General features: G+C 42.5%; 1 protein-coding gene across 1 annotated transcript in view; it reads right to left on the reverse strand.

Annotated features, from left to right (window-relative positions):
- Positions 1–14599, reverse strand: part of LOC311040558 (cilia- and flagella-associated protein 47-like) — a gene marked incomplete at both ends in the record, with an annotated part of 83351 nt that overhangs the window by 21648 nt on the left and 47104 nt on the right. The window contains 13 exons of the mRNA XM_084050889.1: positions 781–846; positions 1158–1285; positions 3937–4048; positions 4999–5234; positions 5743–5851; positions 6060–6196; positions 6324–6388; positions 7922–8010; positions 8903–9053; positions 9922–10034; positions 11141–11275; positions 12040–12156; positions 13135–13232. Coding sequence (XP_083907015.1) covers positions 781–846; positions 1158–1285; positions 3937–4048; positions 4999–5234; positions 5743–5851; positions 6060–6196; positions 6324–6388; positions 7922–8010; positions 8903–9053; positions 9922–10034; positions 11141–11275; positions 12040–12156; positions 13135–13232 — 1556 coding nt within the window. The remainder of the gene's footprint in view (positions 1–780; positions 847–1157; positions 1286–3936; positions 4049–4998; positions 5235–5742; positions 5852–6059; positions 6197–6323; positions 6389–7921; positions 8011–8902; positions 9054–9921; positions 10035–11140; positions 11276–12039; positions 12157–13134; positions 13233–14599) is intronic.

The raw sequence follows: 14599 nt of genomic DNA on the forward strand, positions 1-14599 counted from the left end.
GCACGCACACGCACACACACACACACACACACACACACACACACACACACACACACACACACACACACACACACTAATTATAACCCAGCAATAAACATGTTCAGACATTTGTAAATACAACTCAGCATGAAGAGCAGAAAAGGTCAACCCATGACCATAAAAGTACGTAAAAGTATCAATACTGCAATGTAGAAATACTCTGTTACAAGTACAAGTAAGGTATTCAAAATGTACTTGAGTAAAAGTACAAAAGTATTGGTACCAAAATGCACTTACCAAAAGTAGAAGGTACTCATTTGTGCAGAATGTCCCATTTCACAAGTTCAAAATGTACAAAAAATCTTTCACAAATAGCAGCTCTACAAGCTCACAATGTGTCACATCGCGACTCATTGTGAGCATTGTAGATCTGCTATTTTCAAATGGCCGAAATATATATATGGCTTAAGTGGTTAATGTTTGTAGTATGTTTTGTGATAATATTCTAAATCGGAAAAGTAACTAAAGCTGTCAAATAATTGTAGTGGAGTAAAAGTACAATAATATTGCCTCTGAGATGTAGTGGAGTTGAAGTAAAAGTATAGAAAATGGGAAATACTCCAGTAAAGTAAAAAATCCTCAAAAGTGTACTTAAGTACAGTAATTAAGTAAATGTAGTTACTTTACACCACTGAAAACATGTATTATGGAAAAGTTTTAAGAGTGCCGTCATGACCAATTTTGTGTAAAAAAAAAATCTCTTTTTCTCTTTGATCAAGGGTCTTGCTGTCTGCTGCTCACCAGCGGGATGTCTTGAGTGACCGACTCGTGCACCGGTGAACTGAGGTCAAAATGGCCGTGTCCTCCCTGTGGAAACAAAGCACACTTTGCTACCAGGGCTGACTGGATGGCTTTGAAAGCTTTGTATATAACCATGGTAATCAACACCCAAGATCAGTATTTGAATGCTTCTTTAATATATATTTTTTCTAATTAGGCCATATACATTTTGTAAGTCAAGTCAATTTCATATGTAAAGCATGTTTTAAAACAGGTTGACCAAAGTGCTGCACAGCTAAATACAAAGATGCATCCAAAGTAAATTCAACGTACACAATATATAAACAAGTACAAACAATGACTGGGCAGTAAGTAGCCAGTACAGTCTGGAGCTGTACCTGTCCAGCAACCAGCGCCTCCAGCAGGTAGACTCTGGTATCGCGCCAGGACCTCAGGACCACGTGGCATCTGAACTGACCGGATGATGCTGCCTGGAAGCGCAACGGCACGTAAACACATTCCCTCTCTGAGAGAGGGAGAGAGGGAGAGGGAGGAGAGAGAGAGAGAGGGGGGGGACGACGACGACATGAGAAGTTAATGGGTTAAGGAAAGACAGTTACGGCCGTTTCAGACTATGCTTTCGGGTGCGCACTCCAGACCGCTCCGTTTCCGAGTGCGCTTGGCTGGCCCGCATTCACACTGGCCAAGTCTCTAACGCGCTCGAATACACTTGCATATATACCCCCGATCCTATAGGTGGCGGCATGCACATAGTGCTTCGCCAGTGGACACAGACGTCATCAACTATGCGACAATGTTTGTGCTGGTCGCACATAAATATAGGGTTGCCGCTGGGGTAACCTCGCATCACCAGTCTTTCCACCTCCGCTGGGGAGAGAGTCAGGAGCGCACTGAGCGCACAGCGACGCGAGCGCACAGAAGTAAAGGCACAGACTGCTGTGTTGTTGGCGCGCGTGTTGTTGACAGACAACGGATGCACGCTTATGAGAAACAACACAAATAAAACCTGGTGAAACACTTGTGTGCATTTGCGCAAGATGAGGATACAGGAAACATTCAGTCTAAATGTCCAGTTTGCTAACCTTCACAACTACTACTACTTTTGTATTTGAAACCTTACATTTCTCTAAATATTATAAACTTTCACGACAGCTTAAGTACAAAAATATATAATTTATGAAAAGGCAACTAGCCTATACAGTGAAGTCGGACTGAATGACTGAAACCTTGTATTGTGAATTGTACTTCCATGTACTGTTTCTCATGTCTTACTAAATAAAGTAACGTCTTTTCTTTTTTTACTCTCTTTGTGTGGGGATTATCTGGCACATGTATGTATCTGTTATGAAAGAGAAATTGCATCATGAGTGAAACGGCTATAGTCCATGGGAAACCATAAACCTACGTAGGCCTACATCTAAATGAGTTATATTTACTTACAAATTTCAAATTACAAAGCCTTATAAGCTATATATTTCTGGGATGCATAGTAGCTGAAACTCCACAAGATATACTATTATATATATATATATATATATATATATATATATATATATATATATATATATATATATATATATATATATAATATATATATATATATATATAATATATATATATATATATTGTTGCTGTCATTATATGGCCATGACACGGCCTCTCTTTCTATCTCGTGCTCTCATTCTATTTCTGTATGTAATGTTTTATAAAAATAAATAAATCAGTTTTATATATAAATATTGCGGGTTTTAGCGCATCATCCCGCGGGTTCATTTGGTCATTTAATGATAAAATTAAGCCGCGGGATGATGCGGTACTAAATCTTTCATCATCCCGCGGTTTCATTTTATAATTTAATGATGAAATTAACCCGCGGGATCCGGCCATGGTTGAACCCCTGTGGATTGATCTGCGACGTGTTTTTTTTGTCGAGTTTATATACCGTCACCTATTACAAATAGCGGGCCACTTCCGTCAAACGATACGCTTGCTTTCACATTGCAGTGTACCGTCCCCGAGGACGCAAGAATCGCACCCGAGACTACCTCCCGAGGTGGTTTCGGGTACGGAACGGCGATCCGTTTCGGGGAACGATGCGCAACATTCACACTAGCGCGAAACCTGCCAAGCGTTCTCGAGTGCGCACCCAGGACCGTAGTGTGAAACCGCTGTTAGATGAACTAAGACAAGAGAACAGTGTAAGGGTGAGTGAAGCTGGTGGTATCAAGTTGTAAAAAACAATTCAACATTTTCCAATTGACTGCATGGTAATTAACACATCCTCTGCCAGGTATTGATTAAATAATAAATCCGCGGATTTGTTCCGGTGTCTCGTCTATCCACCGGAACAAAAATATTTTACGGCGATCGCCCGTTCTGCTGTTATCGGCAGTTGAATATGGCGTGTTTTTCTACAAATCCTACTATAGAAAGTGACGTTTTTTGGGATGACGTCACATCCGCCGTAACTCATATCCCCCCAGTCAACGGTTAACTTCTTGGGATGTCCCGTCTCTTGGGGTGAGAATGGTTTGGTCAGAGTGCACGTAGATGTGGAAAAGAACTGAAGGCTGCATGCAAGCACGGGGAATGAAACCTTGAACCCTGTAAGTCAGGGGTCTTCAACACGGGGTCCGGGACCCCTAGGGGGTCCTCAGACTTACAACAGGGGGGCCGCCAAATCTTTGTGTGATATGGATTTTTTTTAACCACTTCAACCCTATAATCCCTATTATTCTGAGGGGAACATTAGCCGAAAATAGCCGATCTACAAGCACACAACGCCTCGCAGCGCGAGGCGTTGTGTGCTTGTAGATCGGCTATTTTCGGCAAAGACGTTTTGTGTAGAGGGAAAAGGAGCAGATCAAGTACAGAGCCAACGGTCAACTTTAAGTACTGAGGGTTTCAGTGGTTAAATGTCTGAAATAAACAAAAAACATTAATTCACACAACACTGATAGTCTATGAAGCTATATGACATCTATGAAAAGGTTTCATCAGCAACACAATCTCATACAATATGTAGTGGGGGGTCCCTGCTTCATCTCTCTCTCAGCTAAGGGGTCCTTGGCCTGAAAACATTGAAGACCCTTGCTGTAAGTTGCCTCATAGGATATGTGGAGAGAAGTGTTTTAGTCGCATTTGTCTGTGCTGTACCTGCATCTTCGGTTTTAGCGTTCCCTCCAAGAGGTATCGTGATGGTGCAAGGCAAACTGAAGTGTTCCGGCGAAGAAACCTCCACACTGTAGTCCAACCCCTCACTCATCAGCTGGGCCAATCACAGGGCAACAGGATGGGAGGCAAGGCACGGCCAATCAGAGGAGGGGAGTCGTAACAGTCGTTAACTCCAGCGATATTACAAAAGTTGTGTTCTCATACAGTATCGCAGCATCGAATGTGAAGTCTTTACTATGTACGCATCCACCTGTACGCATACCTGCCTTTCAACATAAAACACAGGACCAGATAAGCCTAGTTAAAGGGATAGTTCACCCAAAAAAATACTTTTTCTCTCAAATAGTCACCCCATTTTTTGGTCCCATTCCTAAGGCAATAATTTGATGACCAGCGGACCGGTAGGCAGCGGTTCCGGTAGGAGACACAAAGGAGACTCTTTGTGTCTCCTTTGCACAGTGAAACCCTCTGTGATTAGCAACCATCAGGGGATCGATCATACTGGAGATAAATATTCTGTGACTACTTCAAAAGGTAAGAAAAAAAAAAAAAGATCGCTGGCAGTGGGTGCACACAGCCAGAAATAAGTCTGGCAGTGAGAGAGTTAATGAAGTCGTTTTTTTATCTGTTCTGTCTTGTGAAGTGAGTACCAAGAAAAGAAAAATCACACCCAGTGTGAAGTGGGTGATTCACTTAAAAAAAACAGTGTTTTTTTTAAGTGCATAGTCCTATTTATAGGGCTATGCACATGTGTCATGTGTATGGCTATGCACATGTGTCATGTGTTTCTAGCCAATCACAGTCCTGAATAGAGTCATGGTGGCCAATCACGGTGCAGGGTTAGGGGGGTACAATGGTGGCCAATCACAGCGCAGGGTTGGGGGGGTGCAATTGGGTCGATGTCCAAACCTCACATATAGAGGCGGTTGCACCGCCCAAAAACATTTCAGTACGTTTTCCACCACTGTGTGTGTCTCTGTGTGTGTGTGTGTGTGTGTGTGTGTGTGTGTGTGTGTGTGTGTGTGTGTGTGTGTGTAGGTGTACCTGTTCTTTGGTGAGCCTGCGTGCGACCACATGGGACCGGACAGTGCTGCTGTCCAGCGTGTGCGTGAGCGTTCGCCTACGCCGCTCCTCGGGCGTCATCAGGGCGTGTTGGCCCCAGGCGGTCAGAGCCCGTTCCCAGGCCACGTTGACCAGCGGAACACACACCACCGCCTCCTCCTCACACACCTGACCAGCCGGGCACCGCAGCCTCAGTACCGACTCACACACACCCGAGTCTTGGGGGAGGGGGGGGTGGGGGGGGATGCATCAAACCATTTATATACAGCAGTGGTTCTCAAACGTTTTCATGTTAAGGACCCCCAAAATGATATGTATCTGGCTGCGAAACCCCCCCCCAAATCTTTGAATATACATTTTTTTAAAGCAAACATTTGTAACTCAAATCTTTGCTTCTGGGGTCTCTGGAACAATATATATATATATATATATATATTTTATTTTTTTTCAAAGAATTGTTAGGATAGCATTTTTAGAATTGTCTCTCCAGCTCTTTAATTAACAGAAAATACATTTTCAGGTTGGTCACACAATTTCAGCCAATCAGGAGAGAGTACCCATTTATCAGCTTTATTTGTTTATAGCGTTCCAGTTCCAATTTGTTCTGCTCATTTCTTTGTGTCATCACTTCCAATTTCACTTTCATTAATGGGTTAAGTCCCCCTAGGAAAGGCTTATGTTACATGAACAACTTCCACTATAGTAAAGTATTAGCAATTTCCCTACCAGTGGCTGTGTTGGAGGACGGGGCTATGTAAGGACTGGGCCTGGCTGCGAGGCGAGAGGGGAGAGGCAAGTCTGCTGTGGCTTTCACCATGTACACCATATCTCCCACCTAGAGGAACACGCACGCATGCACACACACTTTATTCTATTACTAAGAATGCATTACTAAGCATTAACCCATTAAGACCTTAAGCCGATTCTAAAAATGCCCTCTAAATCCTAACAGTATTCTGAAAACCGTATTCCGCTAAAATGTTTATTTGAAGTCCCTATCAAGTCATCCGTTACAGGCACGCACGCACGCACACACCACACACCTGTGGGCACACCAGTAGCACAGAGCAGTACTTGCTCCCAAGGTTGAAGGGCAGGTAGCTGAGCTCCAGAATGTCCACCTGGCCTGGTTTCAGACACATGGTCTTCACCGTACTGAAGAACTCCTCAGCACCATCGCCTGCACACACTGACACAGAAACACACTCATCAGTAGGACACGCACATACGCACGCGCACACACACACACACACACACCCAAGCACAAAAACAGAACAGCAAGGGGGGGGGGGGGTCTTATCACTGACTGAGATCTGTATGCTGCTCTTCAGTCTCATCCCCACAGTTGCTGTCAGAGCTGATCCTTTCAGGGCTGTGACAGAGCGAGAGAGTAATTCAAGTTTTCAAATAATCGTAGTGGAGTAAAAAAAGTATTTGCCTCTTGAGTAAATATACTTAGTTACTTTCCACCACTGGTGTTCGCTACCTGGTTTTGGAGGACACCCGTTCAATTAGCTTGTCGTGTCCTTTTTCAGGCTCCAGCGGATTGGACTTAGACTCCACCAGCACAACCCTACACACACACACACACACACACACACACACACACACACACACACACACACACACACACACACACACACACACACACACACACACACACACACACACACACACACACACACACACACATACACACACCAGTGTTGATATTGACATTTTAACATTTTTAATTTTGTTTTAGTCACTGTCTATTGAATAAAATGCCATTTAGTTTTAGTCATATTTTAGTCGACTAAAACCACAGTTGATTTAGTCGACTAAAATGTGTCGTATATTAGCCCTTATTTGCTATATTTTATGAACGGTATGCAAGTAAAACATCAGATAGAAATGTTATCTTGCTAAGTAAGCAGAATTATGAGTGTTGTGAAACAGGTGCTTGCATAGACAATCAAGGGGCTCTGCTAGGTGTGAGTGGCATTTACATTCTATTCTTAACCTGGTGCCATCAGGTCTAGCTCCCCCACAGCATTTGCTAATGTTCAAAGAAGTTGATCAACTGGTGGGGGCTCTCATTGACCCCCGCCCCACACGAACCGTTTGTTTGTAATGTGAACATACAGTGCATAAAAAGGTGAATGTAATGTAGCTCAGGACGAGTACAGTCTCACAGTCTCTGCCCCTGGCGGCTCTCTGGTTCTCATGCTATGCTGGTTGCTGTTTGGATGAATAAACCGAATCATGATAGAACCTGGGAACCTGACGTCTTCTCTTCTCCTCCACTTCTTATAACATCTACCAGCCTGCTAACCGCAGCTTAAGCCTCAATTACACGTCAAATGTATTTTGGCGGTGCCTTGACGGATGATTTTACACTTGGTTGCATGCTGAAAATAGCCGATCTACAGGCTCACAACGAGCTTGAGCTTGTAGATCGGCTATTTTCAGCATGCAATTAACACCCGAGCGCAACCAGACATAAAATGACTTGTCTTTTAGTTCTACTGGATCTCTTCTCCACTAGTCCTTCAATAACATTTTAGTCTAGTTTTTATTTGTTGACGAAATTGTTAATACATTTAGCCTTAGTTTTAGTCATCATAGCTTAGTTTTTATTTAGTTTTCGTAAGTGAAAGTCGATGAACATTTTTCATCATAGTTTTAGTCGACAAAATCAACACTGGCGCACGCACGCACACACACACACACACACACACACACACACACACACACACACACACACACACACACACACACACACACACACACACACACACACACACACACACACACACACACACGGTTGGATGTGCATATTGTAAGTGCACAAACACAAGAGCATATGCACTGCACATACTGTACTCATTATAAAATAATGTCTTCACCCAGGCTAGGCACACACCTGAACTCAGCTTCTTTGTTGAAGGGATTGGTGATTGGCAGTGGGATCGGTTTCATCTGATAGCATGGAGACTTGCATTTGATGGTCTTCTAAAGGAGACACAGGGCGGAGAGGCAACGGTCATGGACAGCCATTAGCTATAGCCTATTAGCAAGGAGTTTCACGTCACAGTGAGCATCTGTTGGAAAATAGCCGATCTACAAGCTCACAACGCGTCGCATCATAGCCTATGTAGTAGGTATAGAATAGGGCTAAAGTGGTTAATGTATAATATAGTCATTCATATCTGCAAAGTAACAAGCAACTAAGTTTTCAAATAATTGTAGTGGAGTAAAAGTACAATATTTGCCTCTGAGATGTAGTGGAGTAGAAGTAAAAGTATTGCAAATTCTAAATACTCTAGTAAAGTAAAAAGTAACTCAAAATTGTACGTAAGTACAGTACCAAAACCGTATATATACCTTTTTGCAAATACACCCGTGGAGTGCCAAAAAGGTATATATACGTTTTTTTATTTTTTTGTTTTTTTCGTTTCTTTCCACGCGGGAGGGGCTAGAGCAGCTCTGGGATCGGGCGATTCTGAGAAGGAAGGGACAGATGGATCACCGTGTCAAAAACATGGCTCCCCATCCGCTTCCGTTCTATTTCCTTCTCTAAAACCCCTATAAATCCGAAACTTTTTACGCTGGGGAAAACGACTGATTTTGTATCCGCGATCGCTTTGCCATTGTGACCCGCGTGAAAGATGTTATCGTTCCGGCCGTTAGCCAGGACCATCGGGCAAAATAGAGGCATGCTTTTTTTTTTCATGGATCGCTCGTCATGGAGTCTACAGCTTTAAACAGCACAATGTTCTGTTATTATAAAATTCTGGCACCAAATGTGTTAAGTACATGTACTTAGTTATTTTCCACCACTGCAGCTAAGATGCACGTTAGGTGTACCCGGAGAGCCAGCGATTTTAAGTTACCACACACTTACGCTGGGTGTGATGTGAGTGATCAGGGTCTTCAGGGTGAAGGTGAGAGTGGCACCGCGTGCACCAGCAACACAACTGGAGGTGAGAAGAAGAACAGACTCCATGGGCCCCAGGAAGGAGCCTACGGCCTGGACCGTCAGTTCTGTGCTGGCCCTAGAGACAATTCAGCCATGTAAGGAACAATGTCATGTCTCACGGACACCCATTAGCTGCCAAAGACGTATATATACGTCTTTTAATTATCAGCTGTTGTCTGCCAAAGACGTATATATACGTCTTTGGAAAAAAGGGGAAAAAAACATTTATTTATTTTTTTTGCATTTTTTTATAATTTCAACCCTTGTCGAATTATGAACAGATTAGGAGCTAAAAATGTTCGAAGATTTGCTGCTCCATTCACTTCAATGTTAAAATTCAAACGGACAAACAATTCACTTTGTTTTTTGGTTTAAAACTACTGCTTTTGAGCTATATTGAAACATCAACCAAACATGTCAACGAGGTCAAAATGACCTCGTTGACATTTGTGAAACCACACCTGAATCTCATCTGTGATTAGAAACCATCTGGGGATCAATCATACTGGAGGAAAAAAATCTGTGGCTACGCGAACAGGTACCAAAAACATGGCAAAACCCTGGCAGGCAACAGCTAAAAATCTGAAAAAACTCTGGCAGGCAATGTGTTAATGCCTGAGGCTGATTCTACAAATTACTTCTAATTCCTAACAGTTTTCTGAAAAACCTATGTTGCTATATCAGTGTTGCTCAAACATTTTTGTGTCAACGACCCCCACATTAATATGTATTTGGCCGTGGACCCCCATCTGAAATGTTTTGTGCCAGGTACCCCCAAAAGGGAAAATTTGTGTTGACGGAAGCATGAGCTCAGTTCGGGGCTCTCCCCAGGCTGGCAGAGGGAGAGTAGCGCCCAGGATTACAAGCTTAGGCAATCAGCACTGGGTGCTGATTGCCTAAAATGGGTTACAAGAATCGAGGGATAAATCGAGGGATAAACATACTTAGGAGGGATGGTGATGGTCGATCCACTGGGGATGGAGAATATGTGACCTTCCTGTCCCAAGATGAAGGCCTGGTAGCGGAGAGGTTTAGAGGTTGGGTTCTTCAGACGCACCTGTAACCAGCGTTGGGCAGTAACAAGTTACTTTTAATACTGTATATTACAGTAATATTATTGTTTTACCCAGTAATGAATAGCGTATGGTATTACTCTGCCAAAACAGTAACATTATACCATATTACTATGTCAAACAATATTACCGGTACATATTACTCAGGCTTTGTTGGCTGCCTTTTGAAAACATTTCATTTAAAAAGGTCAGGAGAGATTGCTGCTTTATTTTACAACCTTTTTACAGCCTCATTTAGAAATGGCATTCATAAAACTGCTGTCCTAAAATGTGGATGTCTTCACAAGTATAATATTACAAACCTGTGTGTGTGTGTGTGTGTGTGTGTGTGTGCGAGTGCGAGTGCGTGTGCGTGTGCGTGTGTGTGCGCGCGCGCGCGTGTGGCTCGTCTGGTGTTCAACCGCCCCAAGTTCTCCCACACAACTATCCTTCTCCGTTCTCTACACTGGCTCCCCGTAGCGGCTCGCATCCAGTTTAAAACCCTGGTGCTAGCCTATAGGGCAGTGAAAGGAACAGCTCCTTCTTACCTCCGGGCTATGGTCGATGCTTACACCCCTGCCCGACCACTTCGGTCTGCCACCTCGGGGCGACTGATTGCCTTGTCGCTCAAGGGTCCTTCTGGCCGATCTACGCGGTCACGACTTTTTTCTGTTCTGGCCCCACAGTGGTGGAATGAACTCCCCACTGATGTCAGGACAGCAGAGTCACTGCCCATCTTTCACCGCAGGCTGAAAACCCACCTCTTCAGGAAACACTACCCTTCCTCTTCGCCTTGCCTACTTGTTAACTAGTTGTACGAACTCTTGTTTTATTGTTTTATTGGATCTTGTTTATTCGTTACACTTATTTGTTTGTAAAATTTGATTTTCCTACTTTGTCTCATCTGTTTAAGAAAGTAGGTAGCTGATATATTGCACTTTTACTTTAGCGCTAGGTATACTCTTGGTTGCTTGTTTTAAAAGAGAATGCACTTAATGCTTCTGGTGATTAGTAGTTTTGTTCCCCACCTATGTTGAATGCACTTATTGTACGTCGCTTTGGATAAAAGCGTCTGCTAAATGACTGTAATGTAATGTAATGTGTGCATCACCTGCTTGGTGAAGGTGCCATGCAGCTCTCCTGACAGAGTGACGGTGCGTAACGGGACATACTGAGGAAGTCTCTCATACAGGTGGACACACAGCATCAGCATCTGTACGGGGTTGGGGTCCGACAAGTCTGTCGGCTGGACATACGCAGTATAATTAACATACTGGACAATAATTCAATATGAACAGAACTATTTTGTTGACAGATTTTGCTTTGATGCTTAAGCATCAACGCTGCTTAAGCATGATGCTTGGCTAATTCAGTAACCACTTTCAACCTGGCATCCACTATTTTGTTGTGATGTCATTATAGGCAAAAAGATTATTTTTTTAATGTAAAAAAAATAGCATTAAAAAATCTTTCCCATCTGTCCTTGGCGGTCCTTGAATTGAAAAGGTTTGAGAACCAATGATTATAGCAACATAAGTGCTCTCAAAAAACTGTTTTTAGAAGACATTTGTAGAATCCCCCAGAAGCAAAGATTCGCTTTAAAAAAAAAAATATATATATATTCAAAGATTTGCAAAAAAAGTAATGATTTTTCAAAAATAGCAGATCTACAAGCTCATAGCGCGCTATGAGCTTGTAGATCTGCTATTCTTTAATAGCCAAAGTATCCACCTGTTTCCTAGGCTTTTCACTGTGTTCCACTTCCTGTCTTTTGATCCAATGAAATCCAATGAAACCGGTCAGATGACTAATGATATCCAATGAAATCCGACAGGAAGTGGAAAACACACAGCCAAGAAACAGGTGAATAAGATAATGGTTAAAGTGGTTGAAAGCAGTTTTGTGCTGCTTTGTTTTTGTTTTTAATTGTTTTGTCATTTATTGTATGAAATGCCATGTGTGTGTATGGTTTACGAGTTGACCGAAATAAACCTTAACTAACTAACCCACCTGTATATCCATATTGAGAGCTAGCGTGGTTAAGGCGTGGACCAGTATGATGTTATTGTGGAAAAGCTGTTCCAAACTGCAGGCTCTGGTGTACATCCTCTTGAAGTGACTGCAGATCTGATGGTGTAAGTCAGTTCAAAAGGGTACAGAAGCACTTTATTGCCAGGTATATGAGACTCATGTCATTTTCTTTGGCACCTGGTGCCATTACTAACTGTCCTAGTTGAGTGCTATTGTCCGTGCATTAAGCGGTGAGAGCAAAGCTCACATTGATAGGACCAAAGAGACAAGCTACTGCTGCCCAAAATATCAGATCTCCAGGCAGTGGCGTAATTCACCTAGGGTTGCTGGGTTATGAGAACCCATACACGGGACTTCCATGCAAGGGGGGCCCTGCAGGAAGGGATTCATTCATTGATCTTAAGTTTATTCATTTATGTTTGGCGTCCGCTGGCCTAGCGGTCCAGGCGCGTACCACATATGCTGGTAATCCAGCTTGACAGCGTGTCGCGGGTTGGACTCCTGTTCCCGACGACCTTTGCTGTATGTCTCCCCCCCATCTCTCTCCCCATTTCCTGTCATTCTACTGTCCTGTCAAAATAAAGGCATAAAAAAGCCCCAAAAAATATATTTGAAAAAAAAAAAAAAGTTTATTAATTTATGTTTTGAATAAGTAAAAATAGCCGCCCATATGACACAGTAAAAGGCTGTTATACTTATTTTTGTCATTTCCAATATATTATGTATATAGCCGATAGGATTATATCCGCAATGCTACAACCTCATACTTTAACACAGCAGTCCCTTAGAGTGGATTCTTCACCGCTCAAACAAAAACAGAACCACCATTAGTATTATTATTATTAGACACTGGCATGAATAGGGAGCAATTGTGCTCCCTATTAAATTATGTTCTGTAAACAAAAAACAACCAAAACTAGCAAACATACCATGAGAAATAAATGGAAATAACATGCGCTCTCTCACTCACACACACACACACACACACACACACACACACACACACACACACACACACACACACACACACACACACACACACACACACACACACACACACACACACACACACACCAGGTAAGGACAGTAAGCAGCTAGCAAGGCGGCTAGCACCAGTCCGTCTGCAAGGTCCAGGTCAAAGTTCACTACCCAGCGTGCCGAGGGAACCTCACCTGGAAAACAGCATGAGGGTAAACAGTTAGTTTAGTTTAGTTTGAACCTGTCCCGTCGCGAAGATTTATTTATTCCAGTTCTTCTCGAAAGACACTAAGGAAATTAGGAGAACACAGTGATCCCATTAAAAAAAGGAGAATAAGGACAGTACAAAAATGACGTAACCCATTAAAATTAGATTTTAGCTACAGATATATATATATAGCAACATAGGTTTTTCAAAAAAATCTTAGGATTTAGAACAGTGGTTAGAACAGTGGTTCTCATAAAATAGCAGATGTACAAGCAATCTTGAAAGTGTTTTTTTTTAAACTAATTTCCTGCCAATCGCGCATAAATGCGTTCTATTAAATAGCGCACTTGTCCGCCAAATCGCATAAATGCGTTCTATTAAAAAAATTAGGCACGCTGTTTTAGGCACCGTAACACAGCTCTGGGATGATCCATCGTCAATGAGAGAATAAGTATGTGGATGTGAGATCATTCCAAAAAACGTCACTTCCGCCCGCCCTGACTATGGAATTTTCAGAAAAACGTCTGTAACTCAGTTGCTGTTTTTTGCATTGAAAACCACTGTTTTCAGACCCAAAATGGCAGATCGCGGTTGGATTGTTGTGGTCCGTCTGAATACACAGATCCCTCCTCTTACCCCTTCCCTCCGCCTTTTTTGTTTTTTTGGAATACAATGTCGCCTCCACAGCGTTTCAAAATTCCTCGGATTAAGGTAATTACGCTGACAAGGGGATAACAAACGATGTTTAATACCTTGGCGGGTGATGTGTTAATCGGCCTCATGGCCTTAATGGGTTAACATCCGGTGTGGGTGTATAGGCCAGTGGTTCTCAAACTTTTTCATGTCAAGGACCCCCAAAATTATATGTATTTGGCCGTGGATCCCCATGTCAAAATGTGTTGTGTGAATTTGTACTTCCATGTACTGTTGTTCTCATGTCTTACTAAATAAAGTACATCAATCAATCAATCAATCAATCAACCCCCAGAAGATTTGAGTTAAAATATGTTTGCTTTAAAAAAAAAATACATATTCAAAGATTTGGACACATTTTCACGGTTTTTCAAAAATAGCAGATCTACAAGCTCATTCATATCCATTCATATCCGCACTCAGAGCTTGTATATCTGCTCTATTCTCTATTTTCTCAATTTTTGAATAACTTAAGTATAAAATATGGTTAAAGTGGTTCAAATAATTGTGACGCTATATTAACTAACTTTGCTGGAGACCCCATGGTACCCCTCCAAGGACCCCTGGGGGTCCCTGGACCGCACTTTGAGAACCAATGGTTCTCAGAACAGGGGGACATGGAGGGGAAGGTAACATTTGCAATCAAACACCAACAAGAAC

The sequence above is a fragment of the Gymnoscopelus microlampas genome (assembly GCF_963454915.1).
Source record: "Gymnoscopelus microlampas genome assembly, chromosome: 24".
NCBI lineage: Eukaryota > Metazoa > Chordata > Actinopteri > Myctophiformes > Myctophidae > Gymnoscopelus > Gymnoscopelus microlampas.